The following is a 20098-nucleotide window of genomic DNA, read 5'->3' on the forward strand; positions in this document are numbered from 1 at the left end:
GGAAAGTTTAATGTAGAAGTTAAAATATTTGGGAGTGTTAACTTGGGTGTGTTAAGGTAACGTATTAGGGTCCGTTAACTTACCGAGGCTCCGTATATATTGTTCTGATGAGTTTCTGTCCCTTGCTTAGACTCTATCTCCTCTGCTTCCTCACTTCTCCTCCATCTCTTCTCCTCTCCTTCACCTCTCTTCCATCTTCCCCTCCTCCTCCATCTCTTCTCCTCTCCTTCACCTCTCTTCCATCTTCCCCTCCTCCTCCACCTCTCACTCCTTCTCCACCTCTCCTCCATCTCCTCTTCTCCACCTCTCCTCCATCTCTCCTCCCTTTCATTCCCATTATACCTGTTATTGGTGCCACAACAATACACACGCCTCCCCAAGATTAATTACCTGTCCGGGGGTCTGCTCTGGCGCCACTACCTGCTTTAGTCATGATTGTTTTTTTTTTTACATCGTGTGTGTGTGTGTGTGTGTGTGTGTGTGTGTGTGTGTGTGTGTGTGTGTGTTGGCGTTCGTCAGGTGTATACACTTGGTCACCTGTCGAGTATCAGCTGATTTATGTAAACACTCTACCTCGCTCACTAATTCACTGCGTAAGATCACCTCACTGTGTAAACATCATAGTATTCTTTCATCGATTCATTTTGTTTTGTTTACCGCCAGCTGATTGGGTAAACACTGTCTCAGTCACTCATTCTGTTGGTTACTATCAGCTGGTCATGTAAACAATATCCCTCTCTTAGGTCAACTACTTCCGTGTTATAGTCAGTGACCTGGATACATATTACAGTATGTGTATATTGAACCAGGCAGCAGCAATCTACAGGAGAGTTGTTGTTTTGTCTTCTCCTCCTCCTCCTCCTCCTCCTCCTCCTCCTCCTCCTGTCGTTCTAGACCTCATCTTCTTCCTCCCTCCTCCTCTAATACCCCCCCTCATCCCTTCTTCTCTTCACCCCCTCTTCCTCCCTCTCCTCTTCCCACCCTCATCTACATAATCGGATAGGCAGCCATTACCTCCGTCATCAACACCTGTACTGAGCTTATTGGCGCTGCACCTGTGTTACCTGGATACTGTTTATTGGCACTGTCATTAACGCCTGGACATTGTTTTTGGCACTATCATTATCGTCTGTATACTTTATTGGCACTGTCATTAACACCTGTATACTTTATTGGCATTTATCAACACCTGGAAGTTAATTACTGGCGCCTACCTTGTGTGTTACCTGTATGTTTCGCTATTAATTATTATTGGCATTTCCATCCACTTCTATGCGTTTTCAGTGAGAGAGAGAGAGAGAGAGAGAGAGAGAGAGATTGTAAGTGCATGTTTTCAGTGAGAGAGAGAGAGAGAGAGAGAGAGAGAGAGAGAGAGAGGTAGAGAGAGAGAGAGAGAGAGAGATTGTAAGTGCATGTTTTCAGTGAGAGAGAGAGAGAGAAAATAAAAGAAAGAGTAAGAGGCCTGGCTGGGTAAAGAAAGTTTGGCTTTAAGACTTACTAACAAGTCTGGTAGTGTGTGACGGGAGCCTCAAGTTGGTGCTGTGGGGAGGCCAGTTGTCGGAGCTCTACTTGTACACAAACTGGAGCTCAAATTAGGGCTCTGGACGTGGCCAAAGTCATTGTACTCTCACCTTTAAGGGCTCGTTTTAGTGTACAGTTCCCGTAGTTTTTTTTTCTTGGTTCTAAAGACAGATTTTTTCTTTTCTTTCTTTTATTATTTACTTTTGTCTTTCTTTCTTTCTTTCTATTATAGTCTTTTCTCCCTTTTCATCTTCCTTATTATTATTATTATTATTATTATTATTATTATTATTATTATTATTATTATTATTATTATTTATATGCATATTGTATATCATTCTTATATGTTATTATTAGGGAAATATTTATTATTTTCTTATTATCTTTACTAACTATCCAGTGTACGTATGTGTGTGTGTGTGTGTGGGGAGAGAGAGAGAGAGAGAGAGAGAGAGAGAGAGAGAGAGAGGGTGGCTGGCTGGTCCTGTTGTTGCTTATTGACTCTCTGTGACGTCACGGCTGCCACCCCTGCTAATTTTTAAAGACTCGTCCACCGCCTTCACTCAGGACCCTGGTGAAGCAGTCCCCTGCCTGCCACATGGGGAACGGAGATGTTTCCAGACCCGGTTAGCTATGGAAATGGAAGACCCTGGGAGACTGGAAAGGGGGGGGGGGAGTTTATGGTAATTCCTGGAAAGTAGAAACTGTAGGGAACTGGAAATTAAGAGACTGTCCAGATTGTAGATATAACTGGTGATTGGGTTGTTGATTGGAAGCTGAGAATAGTTGTTGATTGGAAGCTGAGAATAGTTGTTGATTGGAAGCTGAGAATAGTTGTTGATTGGAAGTTGAGAATAGTTGTTGATTGGAAGCTGAGAATAGTTGTTGATTGGAAGTTGAGTGTTGTTGATTGGAAGCTGAGAAATTAGTTGTTGATTTGGAAAGTTGAGCGTTGTTGTTGATTGAAGTTGAGAATAGTTGTTGATTGGGAAGCCGAGAATAGTTGTTGATTGGAAGCTTATATTAGTTAAGGATTGAAGTTAAGAATTGTTATTGATTGAAGTTGAGTGTTGTTGTTGATTGAAGTTGAGTGTTGTTGACAGCTGAGAATAGTTGTTGACTGAAGCTGAGAATAGTTGTTGATTGGAGCTGAGAATAGTTGTTGATTGAAGCTGAGAATAGTTGTTGATTGAAGTTGAGCGTTGTTGCTGGATTGGAAGTTGAGTAAAGTTGTTGATTGGAAGCTGAGAATAGTTGTTGATTGGAAGCTGAGAATAGTTGTTGATTGGAAGCTGAGAATAGTTGTTGATTGGAAGCTGAGAATAGTTGTTGATTGGAAGCTGAGAATAGTTGTTGATTGGAAGCTGAGAATAGTTGTTGATTGGAAGTTGAGAATAGTTGTTGATTGGAAGCTGAGAATAGTTGTTGATTGGAAGCTGAGAATAGTTGGTGATTGGAAGTTGAGTGTTGTTGATTGGAAGCTGAGAATAGTTGTTGATTGGAAGCTGAGAATAGTTGTTGATTGGAAACACAGAATTATTTTACTGACTTTGAAGAATTGAAGTACGTGTAGAATGGAAAGTGAGAATTGCTCTGCCCTGGAAACTCAAGACGACAGGAAATTGGAACGTCTCAAGAGGCGATACACCGGTGCATGGATGGTTTGGTCTGTACAGTCCCCTTCACTTGTGCGTTTACAGGGGCTCGTCAGGTTATGTGCAGTGTGGTATCCCTGTGTTTGTTTATATTCGACAGAAGGAAACTCACAATAGTAAACATATAGTAAGGAATCAGAGTCAAACATTATTAAAACAAATATCTCAAGGTAATGGTCTGTGGAATGTTTATATGACGAGCCCCTGTAAACGCACTAGTGAAGGGGACTGTACCTGGATATGTATTGTAGATATGGCTCTTCCTAATGACGTGTAAACACCGGCGTGAGTGATCGATCGTCTCTCGAGGACTCAGAATGGTATTAAGTCTTCAGGGTTCATACTTAATTGTCTTTGGTTGAATCGAATTACTATTTACGGGTTACAATTTGTCTCTGAATCGACTTGCTATTTACGGGTTATATACTGTGCCAGAAGTTTAGGCACCCAAGTATATTTATGTTGTTCTGATGATTAAACTCCTTAATGTTAACCTACCCAACCTTCCCTAACTTGATCTATTGTAACTTAAATTAATGCCTTCTGGTAGTGTGTAGGAGTGGAAGTGATCGTAAGGGGTAGAGTAAAGGGAAGGAGGGCAGTGGAGGTTATGTAATGGAGGGAGTAGAGGAGATGTAGTGGGGAGTAGAGGAGATGTAGTGGGGGGGAGGAGAGAGGGAGAGAGAGTAGAACTGGGTAAGAGGAATTGAAGTGGAGGGAAGGAATAGGCGAAGACGATTCAAGCGGAAAATTACACCGGAGGAGGAATGGAGAATGAGAAGTAAACTGAAGGTGACGAAGATATATGTCAAGATGGATAGAGGGAGGACAGAGAGACATTAATTTGAGGGTAGAAGAGGAAGAGGGAGGAGGTGAGAAAGGGGGAAGAGGGAAGAGAGAGATGGGGTGAGGGGAAGAGGAGGTGAGAAAGGGAAGAGAGAGATGGGGTGAGGGGAAGAGGTGAGAAAGGGGAAAAGGGAAGAGAGAGATGGGTGAGGGAAGAGGAGAAGGAGGAGGAGGGAGGGTGAGGGGTGAAGAGGGGAGGGGAATGAGGAAGAGGGATGAAGTGAGAGGATTAAGGGTTGTGGTCGAAGGGAAAAGTGAGGAGAGGGAAAGAGGGGAAGAAGAAGGAAGAGGGGGTCGGAGGGATTAAAGAGAGGATGGAAGAAAAGGGAGAGGAAGGAGGGGAAGTGAAGAGGATAGAAGAAGGATGAGGAGGAGGGATGGAAGTTATTGCCTTAGTAACGAGGAAATATTTCTCCAGGATTGCTGCTACTAAACACAGGTCACACGCAGGTCAGGGAAGTAGTAGTAGTAGTAGTAGTAGAAGTAGTGGTAGTCGTAGTAGTAGTGAAGTAGTAATAGTAGTAGCAGCAGCAACAACAACACCAAACCTGTACATTAAAGGTTTTCAGAATCTGGAGGTGAATGGGACCGCCGCACTGAACCCTGTTAATTTAATTTGTTAGGTTCAAAGGCTGGCTCACTCCCACCCCATGAGTGCTGGCCAGACCAAGACGTCCACTGTGAATCCCGGGGAAATAGCACACACACACACACACACACACACACACACACACACACACACACACACACACACACACACACAGGATGAACTTTTGAATTATTTATCAACTTTAGAAGTGGAATGAGTGATGATGGTGTGATGAAGGAAATTAATGATGAAAGAAGTGATGTAGTGAGTGATGGTGATGTAGGGTGATAAATATGGTGAATGGTGACATGTTTGTGGATGGTTTATGAATCTTGTTTATGTCTAGTGGACGAATATATAGTTATTTAAGCTTGAGACAGGAACATGATGTGCTTGAGATCAATAGTGGTGTGAGAGGAGAGAGAGAGAGAGAGAGAGAGAGAGAGAGAGAGAGAGAGAGAGAGGAGAGAGAGAGAGAGAGAGAGAGAGAGGGCAGAAGCAGGTAGAGAGGAAGAAGAGAAAGGACAATTGAGGGTAAGAAAGAGAGCAGTGAGTCAGAGAGAGAGAGAGAAGAGTACAATGGTAGGAGGTGCTTGGGGTGGTGGGTGGGTGGGTGGGAGGGGTGGGGGTGGGTGGGTGAGGGTACACACACCGCACGCAGGCGACGCGAGAGTAGTAGCAGCAGCCTCGGCCCTCTAACCCTGGTACTCTCCCTCTCCCTCTCCCTCCCTTGCTACTCTCACACTCCCTTTAACCTCACCGGACGCCACACCTACCATCCTCAACCTCTCTCTCTTCCTCCTCCTCCTCCTCCTCCTCCTCCTCCTCCTCCTCTTCCTCTTCCTCCTCCTCCGCCTCCTCTTCCTCCTCTTCCCCTCCCCCTCCCTCAGAACAGTACGTACCACTTGTGATGGGGAGATGGTGGGTGATGGGGAGGATGGGGGCGGTGGTGGACGATGGAAAGATGAGCAGGAAAATGGCGCACAGGAAAGTGATGGGACGGTGATGGGTGATATAGAGAGTGTGAGTTAGTGAGTGAGTGAGTGAGTGAGTGAGTGAATATCCATAGATAATAAAGAGAGTGTGGGGGGATCATCACACGGTATGGGATCAATATGGCACACGATGGGAGAGGAGAGAGAGAGAGAGAGAGAGAGAGAGAGAGAGAGAGAGAGAGAGAGAGAGAGAGACACAGAGACACGCGACCTATCTCCCTGTACTGTACTACGTCTTGTCGCCACCTTACTCAGTGCCGTGTTATTGAATCTGAAATTAAAACTGTTTACATTACGGCAGATGTTCGAGGTTTTGTTATGTAATGGTTTTTGTAATGTGGATTATTTGTGGTTTATGTACCCTGTTCTTATTATAGTGATTGTGTATTGTTATTGTTTGGGTGTGATTGTTTTAGTTATTATTTGTATAGTTTTATATTTTTCGTATTTATTATTGTTATTGTTGTTATTATTGTTGTTATTATTGTTATTGTTGTTGTTGTTGTTGTTATTATTGTTTTTGTTGTTATTATTGTTATTATTATTATTATTATTGTTATTATTATTATTATTTTTATTGTTATTATTGTTATTATTATTATTATTATTGTTATTATTGTATATTATTATTATTATTATTATTATTATTATTATTATTATTGTTGTTATTATTATTATTATTATTATTATTATTATTAGTATTATTATTGTTATTATTGTATATTATTATTATTATTATTATTATTATTATTGCAGATCACACAATAATAGTAACATCAACATGACAAACGACATTAAAAGTCATTTCTTCGTTAATAGATGATATATTATATATAACTAATGCTTTTAAATATTGGTCTGTTCTAACATTTGTACATTATTAAACACGTTTCCAATAAATCCGACCCACCCAACTCCACAACTACCGTAAATTCAACCTTATGTACGGTATATATACGGTTTATATCTACGGTATATATACGGTTTATATCTATCTACGGTATATATCTATCTACGGTATATATACGGTTTATATCTATCTACGGTATATAAGTACATTGATAAGTGATGGTGTTGTTGTAGAGGAAGGAAGGCGGTGACGTAATTCACTCTTACAGCACAAAGTTGGTTAATTTGGTTTAGTTTATATCCATCCAAACCTCTCTTTCGTGGGTTGGGTGTGTTGTGTGGTGTGGTGTAGTGTGGTGTAGTGTGGTGTGGTGTGGTGTGGTGTAGTGTGGTGTGGTGTAGTGTGGTGTGGTGTAGTGTGGTGTGGTTGAGGACATTCTACAGATTCTGAGTTTCCTCGTGTATATACATATCTGATTGTCATTAAGATGTGTATGATTGTCTGTCTGTCTCTCTCTCTCTCTCTCTCTCTCTCTCTCTCTCTCTCTCTCTCTCTCTCACCTAAAACTCAGCAGAATCAGCCAATCAGAACCTAACATGACAGTAAGATAAGTAATCATTGGCAAGTAGATTTTTTTCCCCAGTCTCTATCGAGGTATTAGGTTACAGGTGATAATGGAAGGTTTTTTTTTTTACAGGTGAGTGACAGTCTAGGAGATGTTGATGCCGAGGACGACCAGGTAATAATTAGGTGATCAAGGTGAGACAGGTAGAGTCTATTGGTTATGTTTTGGAAGGTGTTTTAACCTCTCTCTCCTCTTGGCGCGGCACAAACGTATAACATAAAAGGAGAAAATAAAGATAGCTCTAATTATAACATCAATTTCCTTCTCAGTATTAAGGAAATGTAATGGTAATGGCAATGGGTGGTGGGTGGGTGGGTTGGTAGGTGGGTGGTGGGTGGGTGGGTGGGTAGGTGGGTGGATGGGTGGGTGGGGGTGGATGTGTGGGGTGGGGTAGTGGGATGGTGGTGGGGGTGGGGTGGGTAGGGTGGGGTGGTGGTGGGTGGGTGGGTAGGTGGGTGGTGGGGTGGGTGGGTGGGGTAGTGGGATGTGGTGGTGGGTGGGTGGGTGGGTGGGTAGGTGGGTGGTGGTGGGTGGGTGGGTAGTGGGATGTGGTGGTGGGTGGGTGGGTGGGTGGGTGGGTGGGTGGTGAGTGGGTGGGTGGGTAGTGGGATGTGGTGGTGGGTGGGTGGGTAGGTGGGTGGTGGGTTTAGCTAACTGCTCGAGGTGGTTTAAAAGTCCTAAATCACTTAGTGTATCGGAAAACGTTTGGTGGGTAGCCAACACTGCTGCCGGCCGCCCCCGCCCTCCCCTGGCTCCCCTGGTTCTCTTACTTTATGGCTCTGTGATCATGCTGGGAGGCGGCTCAATGCTCCAAGGGGATCATTCTAATGCTCCTTCCCAATCTTCAATAACCGCTGAAATATGACCCAGTGTTCTCGGGGGTCAGAAAATGCTCCTTTGGACAATATATTACTTTGATCTTACTAGAAGGTGGCTTAATGCTCCAAGGGATCATTCTTAATGCTCCTCTGTATCTACCATACCCACTAAAAGGCAGCCCAATGCTCCAAGACACTAGCTGGGCCTCTTCACTTCCAGGAATTATTAATGCTCCTGCCAACTAAACGTAGTGTAATCATGCTACAAGACGGTATAATGCTCCTCATCATGCCAATGCTCCTTACTACCAGCTTTATGCGCGTTTAAAGTGAATTTCCTGCTTATTGTTATCGAGGACATGAAACTATAGCTGTGAGGTGATGTTATTCTGGATAATGATGTACAGTAACGTCACATCCGCATAAAATCCACATCCACATCCACACCTGAGGGATGTGGATGTCGCCCGCCCGCCCGTCACCTTCCTGTTGTCCCGGATTAGTGATGTATCAGATGTAAGATTTCAGACTTCCGTTGATGTGGATGCGGATGTTAAACTCTGACGGATGTTCATGCGCGGATTATAACCTCGATAATATAATATAAATTCATATACAATAATTGACTTTTGATTATTATAAATATTACATACCAATTTAAAAACATCCTGGGCATCCCACTAGTTTATTCACATCGATGTTTTGTTTTTTTTAATTATTTTTGAACTTTTACTACACGACTGAACTTAAAACATCGTCATAGTTACATTAAAGATCAAGTTTTAGTAGTTGAATTAATTACTAAAATGAAGTAAAAATATAATATACACGAGGCTCCATTTTCTCATTTTATAGAAGATAAATGTTTTTTATATTTTTTGTGTTGTTTTCCTTAATTGTGTCTCAAGGTGGGTAGGAGAACATGGTTAGGTAAGGAGAGACAGAGAGAATAACAGGAGAGAAGAGAGATAAGAGTATGAGGGAAAAATACAAAGATTATGATGATGAAGAAATGGAAGAAGGGGATAATGAAAGGAGGAAGAGGAGAGTGGGAGAGAATAATGGGAGTAGAGGAGAAAATGATGAAGGTATTGAAGAAGAAAAATGAAAGGAGGAGGAGGAAGGTGATAAGAGAGAGAGAGAGAGGGGGACAGGAAATATAGGGAAGGAGGAAGAAAAGAACAACAGGAAGAGAGGACATGAGAGAGAGAGAGAGGGGGTACACCTAACAGCCTCCAGGTAAGTAAGAAGACACTACCTGGGGTGATGATGGTATACCTGTCTTAATAAGGAACCTCTCTCTCTCTCTCTCTCTCAGTGGCCCTCCCTCTTAAAGCAGCAGGCGGGAGGAGTGCGCTGCTGGTGGTAGTGGCCTGGCCGGGAGAGGTCATTGGGAACAGAGTAGCTGGTGGTGGCCTCCTGGGAGGGGGGCACGAGGCCACCAGGGTCCATATTCTCAAGAGGCCACCAGGGTCCATATTCTCAAGAGGCCAACAGGGTCCATATTCTCAAGAGGCCAACGGGGTCCACATTCTCAGAAAAAACATCGAAGTGGTTAACTGCAGCTGTGAAAGGTCGTTGTCCAATATGGCGTCGAAGTTACACCGAGACTATACCGTAGTAATAAGAGAAAATGAGTTTACGGTGGAAAGTTGTGTGATTCGTATGTTAAAGTCTCTCTCTCTCTCTCTCTCTCTCTCTCTCTCTCTCTCTCTCTCTCTCTCTCTCTCTAGTTTAAGAAAAAAATAGGGTACAGCTTCGATTATATTTTGTCTGTACCGTTTTTGTTAATTTTGTCCCATAACTAATATATATTTTTTCTTCCCGTATCTGGTATTAATAGAACGTATCAAGTTAATCTAGAGTCTCAGTGGAGTTTTGATACCATTTTGGACGCTATATTGATGCCTTCAGGGTCAGATAACTAGATAGATACCTTATTTCTTACATCGTCTTCTTCAGTTACGAGGAAATGTTAACATAAGATCTTGAGAACCCCCCAGCTTACGTCTCCTATTAGGGGGAAAATTTGAAGTTATTGGGATGAATCTTTTGGACCCTGGCGAGGAGAGAAGGAGAGAGGGAGAGGTGGAGTAAGAGGTGAGAGAGAGAGAGAGGTGGAGTAAGGGGTTGGAGAGAAAGAGAGAGAGAGAGGAAGAGGTGAGCAAGAGGTGGGAGAGAAAGAGAGAGAGAGGGGGAGAGGTGGAGTAAGAGGTGGGAGAGAAAGAGAGAGAGAGGGAGAGGTGGAGTAAGAGAGAGAGAGAGAGAGAGAGAGAGGTGGAGTAAGGGATGGGAGAGAGAGAGAGAGGTGGGAAAGAGAGTTGGGAAAGGTAGATTACGTAAGAGGAATTGAGAGAGGAGGGAGAGAAGAGAAGAAGAGAGAGGATGGAATTGAAGAAACGAGAGGGGAGGTAAGAGAGAGAAGAGGGAGGAGGAGAAGATGAGAGGGAAGAGAGAGGAGGGATGAGATTAGAGGAGAGAGATGAAGGGTTTAAAGAGAGAGGGGAAGCATCAGGTGAAGGCTGGACGTACAGGTGGTGTGTGGTGCAGGTGTGGTGATGTGGCGCAGGTGTGGTGTGTGGTGCAGGTGTGGTGTGTGGTGCAGGTGTGGTGATGTGGCGCAGGTGTGGTGTGTGGCGCAGGTGTGGTGTGTGGCGCAGGTGTGGTACGTGGTGCAGGTGTGGTGTGTGTGGCGCAGGTGTGGTGTGTGTGGTGCAGGTGTGGTGTGTGGTGCAGGTGTGTGGTGGGTGGTATGTGGCGCAGGTGTGGTGGCAGGAGCGCAGGTGGTGTGGTGTTGGTGTGTGGCGCAGGTGTGGTGTAACCGTGATGGTAGGATGTAACATTAGGAGTCCGAAATGTATACTCTGACGGGAGAACACACACACACACACACACACACACACACACACCCACACCCACACACCCACACCCATCCACCCATCCACCCACCCATCCACCCACCCACCCACTTCATAGGTACATCATTAATTCAAGCCGTCTTAAACCCACCCCACTCTCCCGTTCCTAAATTCACTTGGGTAATATTTTTGCCAACAAGTTTCAAAGTCAGGAGCTGTCTGGTGAGTGAGGCTGGGCCGCTCTCAGTACCTCCGGGGCTAATGGTGAGGAGATGGTGAGCGGGGAAGGAGTAGACACCAGGCAAGTCATTAAATCACCATCAAAAAGGAAGTTAAATCAGTGTTGTGTTAAATATTCATCTCCGGGGGGGTTAACATTAAATCACCATCAAAAAGGAAGTTAAATCAGTGTTGTGTTAAATATTCATCTCTTGGGGGGGTTAACATTAAATCACCATCAAAAAGGAAGTTAAATCAGTGTTGTGTTAAATATTCATCTCTGGGGGGGTTAACATTAAATCACCATCAAAAAGGAAGCTAAATCAGTGTTGTGTTAAATATTCAACTTAAGCACATAAATCACCACATCAAAAGGAAGTTAAATCAGTGTTGTGTTAAATATTCATCCTGGGGGTTAAAGAAGCTCTTGTTTTTTCATGTCATACGTAATGATCCTGAGAGAGTATTTTGGCTGCTGTGACGAGTCTTAATATGTAATGTTCCTTTATTGACTTAGGTTCCGTGTTCCGTGTTCCGTGTTCCGTGTTCCGTGTTCCGTGTCTCTATCTGTATTTAGTGCCTGTGAAGTATAGTACAGTACTGAGATGAATTAGGGATTAAGAATTATGTAAGAACTATGAATTAAGTCAACACTATGGTTTGAGAAATTACACAGATTAAACATAAATAAACTCGTATGATTATGAACGAAGATTTAAGAAAGCACTATGATTAAGCACTGTAATTAAGCACCTGAATTAAGCACTAAAATTTGAGAAGCACTGTAATTAAGCACTAAAATTTGAGAAGCACTGTAATTAAGCACTAAAATTAATTAAGCACTGGTAGAGCCCCAAAGTGTACTACATCACATCCCCCCGTCCATCATACACTGACATACACCTGTACACTGTTGACACTGAACGCCTTACAACACGCCTCCTACAGTACACCTCTTCTCATAAGCCGTGTCCTGTCTTCCCCAGGTGAGTTATGACCTCGTGCCAGCCAGCCGAGTGATCGTAATTCTTAATGAAAAGCCTATAACTTGCTCAACACCTTGTGACAGTTTACTCGACGCGGGGAGTAATTTATGACTACTTAATATGTGGTTATCGGCCTTCAGGGTAGAAGAGGATCCTGCGGCCATTGCTGGGGGTGGTAATGGAGGCGGGTGTGTGGGGGGGGTGTGTGTGTGTGTGTGTGTGTGTGTGTGTGTGTGTGTGTGTGTGTGTGTGTGTGTGTGTCATTATGCATGTGTAAACTGACAACAATTCACTCATATAGAAACTAACAAGTATACGAGGATCATACAGGTAGCCAATCAGAAACGAACGAGTGTCTCTCAACCAGTCAGAAACGAACGCTTCTTGCCCAATGAAAAATAAACATTGCCAGGAAATCCACAGTGTCTCTCGAGAAATCAGGAGGTTTGTTACGCGAGGCTGGAGTGTGTGTGTGTGTGTGTGTGTGTGTCGGATATTGCACCGATACACAACTCAACTGTGTCTGAACTTTGCCGACAGGGACCAGGATTAGAGAGCACTTGATTTCAGTGCCGATTTAATGGAACAAGAATATTACGGAGGCTGTCGGTAATAATACTGTTGGTCCTTGTGTAATGGGGACTTCCTTGTTATTGGGAATTATGGGACCTACAAGTACTCCCCACCTCCCTAAGACTCTCACTATATCGGAGGTCTTAAGTGAGTCGTACCTTCCAAAGACTCATAGTATATTAGTGAGTCTTAGATGAGTTAGAAGATCCTCACTTATAGGTTAACCAGCCTTTCAAGACTCACCAGGCTATTGGGTGAGGTTAGAACCTGCCGTCAGTGGGTTGAGACGCATCACCAGCAGGAGGAGGAGCAAAGAGGAGAGAGGGGAAGGGGAGGAGGAGGAGAGGGGGAAGAAAAGATGAGGAGGAGGAGGAGGAGAAGAAGAAAGGAGAGGGAGGAGGAGGAGGAAGAAGAGCAGGAGGAGAGAAGAAGCGGAGGAGATCATATGAATTTACATATAATAACCTCGAGTTGCTTTTGTTTCAGTGTTGGCGTCTGAAAAATAAATGACAGTCTTGTGTGTGTGTGTGTGTGTGTGTGTGTGTGTGTGTGTGTGTGTGTGTGTGTGTGTGTGTGTGTATGTATGTGTGTGTGTGTGTGTGTGTATAAGACTATTAAAACAAAAAACCTACAATTATTCCCATACTTATTTTAAGATTTGGAAGAAAATTTCGCACATCGTATTTTTAATAAACTCTCACCTGTTTTCTCTCTCAGGTAAACGACTCATTAGTCCATTACCTTCACCTGGAATACCAACAGACCTGACGTGATGTATACTGTATGTTGTTGAGATCAATGGTACCGACGACCTCCAGTTCACGGGGTTAATAAGTTACCTATAGTTGGAGAGCCATGACTTCTTCCCCGTATTCCCCTTACCCCTTACTCACCCCAATCCATCTTTACCCCTTACCTACCCCTCCCCTCCTTACCCCTTAGCCACCCCTTGTTTCCATGGAGATAGAGAGAGGGGGGATTTTTTTTCCGTTTTATTTATAAGAATTATGAAAAATACTTGAACAATTAAGGTCTTTAAGTGCGTGCGTATCCATGATTGGTAAACAGATACGTCGTCCACACTTCAAAATAAAGACACTTGACTCAGGAGGAGGCTTGCTCGTGGTGTCATCTTGTCCGCTACTGTACGATAACTCACTCACTTACTAACAGAACTCCCTAACATGATTTAGTAAAGAGATTCACGTATAAATTACAAGAGCCACATTGCTTACCTATGTGGTGGCTGGCAGTAAAGGTGGCGAGTTAATTTAGATTCTAGACTTAAATAACACAACGTAATGATGGGGTTACATCTTACTGAAACCACAGACATACACACTCCCGTTGGCCATAGCAGTTGTCACATTGTCTGGTGTTGTGAAGACGTTACCTGTTGGTTCATAGGCTTAATGACACCTGTTATTAATTAGTAGACAATCACTGTACTAATCTGGAAAATAAATGTGAAATTATACAGTGAACTATGTGTTGTATATCTCAGTTAGTTATATATTTATCAACTACCATTATCTGTAGTGCAAGTATTTAAGCTTTCAAATTCAAGACAAATGTTACCGAGTATTTATATCGGGTAAAGTTTAGTTAACACGAGCAGCTAACATGTATTAATTTTTTTGGGGGTTTGCTGGTGTTTAAACTGTTGACAACGGGCGAATGATTGGTAAGTGTTGTATTATTAGAGTAGACATAAGAGTTGCCTTTATAACTGGAGGACAATGAGGGAAGGTGAGAGTGAGGAGTGAAGAGTGAAGGGAGGTGAAGAGTGAGGAGTGAAGGGAGAGTCGAGGTGAGGGATCATGGTTTCTCTTATCGATACCACTCGTCTAGGGATGATCTAACCCTATCTCTACCCCACTACCTCCCCACCCCCATTACAGACCCCCTCACTTCTCCATACCCCATTAAATATCCCTCTCTTTCCTCATTCGTTCTCTAGATCCCCATTACCTTTTCTTTTTCTCGTCTCCTTCACTCTCCACTATTCCTCATTCTTCCCCTCCGTCCTCCAACACACTGCCTCCCAAATTCCACCTCCTCCTCCTCCTCCTTCACCTACCCCCCTCACTCTTCCCCTCCCTCAACACTTCCTCCCTCCTTCCCCTCCTTCACCACTCCTTCACTTACAACACAAGACAGAGGGTGAACGCCAGTGATCCCCCCACAGATCTCTCGCTGTGTCATACGTCAACACATTTCCCTACAGTCGACACTTGGGAATCACAGTATGTAAAGCAGCAGACGTTCCACTCTAGATGCCTTTGTTTACCTGGCGTATGACGTCATTTAAATGCAGTTGTTTACCTGGAGTATGACGTCATTTAAATGTCATTGTTTACCTGGAGTATGACGTCATTTAAATGTCATTGTTTACCTGGAGTATGACGTCATTTAAATGTCATTGTTTACCTGGAGTATGACGTCATTTAAATGTCATTGTTTACCTGGAGTATGACGTCATTTAAATGTCATTGTTTACTAGAGTATGACGTCATTTAAATGTCATTGTTTACCTGGTATGACGTCATTTAAATGTCATTGTTTACCTGGAGTATGACGTCATTTAAATGTTATTGTTTACCTGGAGTATGACGTCATTTAAATGTCATTGTTTACCTGGAGTATGACGTCATTTAAATGCCATTGTTTACTTGGTTTATGACGAATTTTAAATACCACTGTTTACCTGGTATATAACGTCATGTGAATAATGTACCTTGTATGAGAGAGAGAGAGAGAGAAATCATTAGCATTGGTAGCCATTATACAACTGGGTCCTTCTCGTTGAGTGTTTTAATTTGTGCCTGTGTGTGTGTTTCGATTTGCATACATACTACACATTTCGTATGCAATACAGACAGACAGACAGACATACAGCTATACACACATATCAGATAGCTATAATGACGGCTAATTATATAGACAGACACCCATACATACAGACAAGGTTAACTTAATAACCATACCCCCTCATCCATACCATCACCTGGACAGAAATTAAACAGTATCCTGCCCCAACTAGACAGGTATTCCCCTTCCCTCCGCCCTGTCTGTGTTATTAAGTGGACAGTCTGTCTTAATTAGTGATGGTGAGTGCAGTCATTATACTCTTGTTAACCCAGCCAGCGTAAATGTGTAGCTACTGTAAATGTATTATATCAGGTTTATGTAAATGAGTTATATGAGGGTTATGTAAATGAGTTACCGGGTATATAAACAAAAAAGATGATGATGATAATGATAATAATAATAATAATAATAATAATAATGATAATAATAATAATAATAAACACCGGTGATAATAACGATAATAAAAATAACAATTAATAATACTTGAATATTATGCCAGGGTTAGTATTGAGAGAGGTGGGTTCACGAACCTCATTGTGACCGGAATAGTTGAATTATTTAGTCCTGTGGGGAGAGGAAGCGGGAGATTCTGGGATACTGAAAACAGTGTAGAATTTCAAGTCTCTCTCTCTCTCTCTCTCTCTCTCTCTCTCTCTCTCTCTCTCTCTCTCTCTCTCTCAGGCTCGACAAGTTTAGTACACGTTCTGATTAAATTAAAACGAAGAGGAAACTATATCATGGATTCGAGACAGAGATCAGAGGGTTCGAATCTTGGTTCACTGAGGGAGGACAGGATACCGAAAATGGGGTTCAAGGTTCAAGTGGTGTTGGTTTAGGGGACGATAAGGTTCAGATGGTGTTTGGGGATGGTTTAAAACAACACCATCTTGGCAACGGTTTAGATCACGCAGGTTTAAGGAAGTTGGTTATATATGATAGAGTCAATATCGAGGACCTGGTCGTGGAATGGCTTCAATAATTCGATTAATTAGCGGTGCTGCGGGCTATTAAAAGCTCGTATATGAACCCAGTGTCCCCCCTTCTCTCTCTCTCTCTCTCTCTCTCTCTCTCTCTCTCTCTCTCTCTCTCGTTAGAAAAAGAGAGAAGTCATGGGAAAGGCCATGGGAGGCGGAGGAGGGCCATGGGAGGGAGGGGCCAGGAGGAGGAGGAGAGGCCATGGGGAGGCGGAGGAGCATGGGGTAGGAGGAAGTCAGGGAGAAGGGTGAGGGCGGGGGTATGGTTTAATTAGCGATGATGATAATAAATCGGTGAGCCATTATTGTTGTGGTGATGGTGTCGTGAGTGGCTCTCTCAGCTGATTCCTGTTGGCTCTTCTTCCCTTACTGCCGCCGTCCACACCCCGATAATACTCTCTCTCTCTCTCTCTCTCTCTCTCTCTCTCTCTCTCTCTCTCTCTCTTCCTCTCTCTCTCTCTCTCTCTCTCTCTCTCTCTCATGCAGTCTCAAGCTCATTTACTTTTACTTTCCGTGCATATATCCTTAATCTAATCACACACACACACACACACACACACACACACACACACACACACACACACACACACACACACACACACACACACACACATACATACACACACATACACACACACACACACACACACACACAGAGTACACCTCAAGTATTTAATAATGTTTTGATCGACGTGCACAAGCCTAGAATATCTTCACTACAGTATAATCTCAACACGACACACCAGGACCAAAATTCTTGCCGTCTGTGGGAATTATTTTCAAGTGTTCTTCGTGACGTAAACATGTCTCCTCCCTCCCCTCCCAACACCTGTCTCTTCCAACACCTGTCTCCTTCAACACCTGTCTCTTCTAACACCTGTCTCTTCCAACACCTGTCTCTTCCAACACCTGTCTCCTCCAACACCTGTCTCCTCCAACACCTGTCTCCTCCAACACCTGTCTCCTCCAACACCCTGTCTCCTCCAACACCTGTCTCTTCCAACACCTGTCTCTTCCAACACCTGTCTCCTCCAACACCTGTCTCTTCCAACACCTGTCTCCTCCAACACCTGTCTCCTCCAACACCTGTCTCCTCCAACACCTGTCTCCTCTAACACCTGTCTCTTCCAACACCTGTCTCCTCAACACCTGTCTCCTCAACACCTGTCTCCTCCACCTGTCTCCTCCAACACCTGTCTCCTCCAACACCTGTCTCCTCCAACACCTGTCTCCTCCAACACCTGTCTCCTCCAACACCTGTCTCTTCCAACACCTGTCTCCTCCAACACCTGTCTCCTCCAACACCCTGCTCCTCCCAACACCTGTCTCCTCCAACACCTGTCTCCTCCAACACCTGTCTCTTCCAACACCTGTCTCCTCAACACCTGTCTTCAACACCTGTCTCTTCCAACACCTGTCTCCTCTAACACCTGTCTCCTCCCTAACACCTGTCTCCTCCAACACCTGTCTCCTCTAACAACTGTCTCCTCCAACACCTGTCTCTTCCAACACCTGTCTCCTCCTAACACCTGTCTCTTCCAACACCTGTCTCTTCCAACACCTGTCTCCTCAACACACCTGTCTCCTCCAACACCTGTCTCTCCAACACCTGTCTCCTCAACACCTGTCTCCTCTAACACCTGTCTCCTCCAACACCTGTCTCCTCCAACACCTGTCTCCTCCAACACCTGTCTCCTCCAACACCTGTCTCCTCCAACACCTGTCTCTTTCAACACCTGTCTCCTCCAACACCGCTAATTAACTCTGACACAAAAGTTTCTTCATTTCTCTCTCAAAGATTTCTGTAGGAGCCATTTTAATGTTTATTTTTTATTTTATTTTATTTTTTATTTTTTATTTTTATCTTACGTTAGTGGTATTACTTTCAGTGTATATTAAAAGTGTAAATTGGAAGGATGAAGATATTTTTTAAAGTCTCTCCTCCCCTCTCTCTCTCTCTCTCTCTCTCTCTCTCTCTCTTGTAGGCAACAAATTCAAATAACTTGCTAAGATGTATTAGTAAAAGTACAAAAATAGTTACAGTAAAGTCACTAAAAGTAATTTCTACATCGTTATTCTATAGTGAAGATGATGCATGAGTAGAAACATATCTAGACACTATATTAAACCCTGTCATGTCTACAGTGTACAGTATACCTTTATGGTGTTAATCCCATAAAGGTGATGTCTTATATAGGACCAGGTGAGTTACTCCTTCATCGTTTCTGTTTGATTAGTTCAGGAGCCTATACAGGTGAGTTGGCTGGCGGTCAAACATCCCGGCCTCGTCGTGTGACTTACGGTATTTGATTCTATTTGAGGTCCAAGCTTGGCTGGGGTTGGTCCCATAGGTCTGAGGGTATGTGAGGGACAGTGTATATACCGCATTCTAAGCTTTCAGTGAACAAGGAGGCACTATGGCCGACGCGACTCAGTAAACTCAGGTATACCTCATCACAATTGGATCGACTGGGAGTCCATTGGAGTCGATTCGGCGAACTCTTATGCATAGAGTCGAGTGCCTTATACACTCGGCCTCCGCACCCCAGCTTTAATGTGGGTTTCCATCATGACTACAAACAAGGTATTAGCTTTTGTGTTGAGGGAATTAGGATTAAAAAATTTGTATGCTCGCGTCGTTTCATGGCGAGAGAGTAAAGAACCCCGTCTCCTGACTTGCTGCTCTTTTAGTAACAACTAGACCGAACCTGACACAGAAACGTAATAAAACAGGCGATTATATAACGTCGGATATTTGATTACAATTTTGTTTTTTAACCGGATAAATCTAGGGAGTTGATATGAACGTAGTCTTATCCTGCACCCAATGACGGCACTTGAATACACACACACACACACACACACACACACACACACACACACACACACACAGTAAAATCCCCTTGGTGTCCTCGTAAGCAACCTCAAGGACGTGTTATTCCACTACGGTATGTTGATATGATAACCCGGTCAAGAATGTGTCGCAACGGATGATGATTATCGCTCACGACGAGGCCAGGTCTCTCTCTCACACACACACACACACACACACCACACACACACCACACACACACACACACACCACACACACACACACACACACACACACACACACACACACACACACACACACACACACACACACACACACACACACACACACACACACACACACACCACACACACACACACACACACACACACACACCACACACACACACACACACACACACACACACACACACACACACACACACACACCACACACACACCACACACACACACACACACACACACACACACACACACACACACACACACACACACACACCACACACACACACACACACACACACATTGTAAAAATTATCAATAACATGTAATAAATCAGTGTATTCACTCCCAGTAAACACTGCTCCCTACACTGTCACTATGTTGAAATGAACTGTATTTTGAGCTGATCCCCATCTAAGTTACTATATGTCTTATTTGTGTCACTTATGTCACTTGTATATTATTTGTAATTCGTAACCCATTCCCCAAATATGTAACTGTATATTTTCAGCCTTCTGGCTGCCAAGCTCTTTCAATAAACCGTTAATTATTATTATTATTATTATTATTACACACACACACACACACACACACACACACACACACACCACACACACACACACACACACACACACACACACACCACACACACACACACACCACA

At 43.5% G+C, this 20098-nt stretch overlaps 1 protein-coding gene across 1 annotated transcript; it reads right to left on the reverse strand.

The window, feature by feature from the left end:
* Positions 1 to 2561: 2561 nt before the first annotated feature.
* Positions 2562 to 18768, reverse strand: LOC121860876 (deleted in azoospermia protein 2-like). The gene is made up of 2 exons (XM_042358240.1): positions 18682 to 18768; positions 2562 to 3026 (listed from the first exon to the last, which is right to left on the reverse strand). Exons 1-2 carry the CDS (start codon positions 18766 to 18768, stop codon positions 2562 to 2564), a joined length of 552 nt encoding a protein of 183 aa, XP_042214174.1.
* Between the last annotated feature and the right edge of the window lie 1330 nt (positions 18769 to 20098).

This window comes from Homarus americanus, unplaced genomic scaffold (assembly GCF_018991925.1).
Source record: "Homarus americanus isolate GMGI-L3 unplaced genomic scaffold, GMGI_Hamer_2.0 scaffold52806, whole genome shotgun sequence".
NCBI lineage: Eukaryota > Metazoa > Arthropoda > Malacostraca > Decapoda > Nephropidae > Homarus > Homarus americanus.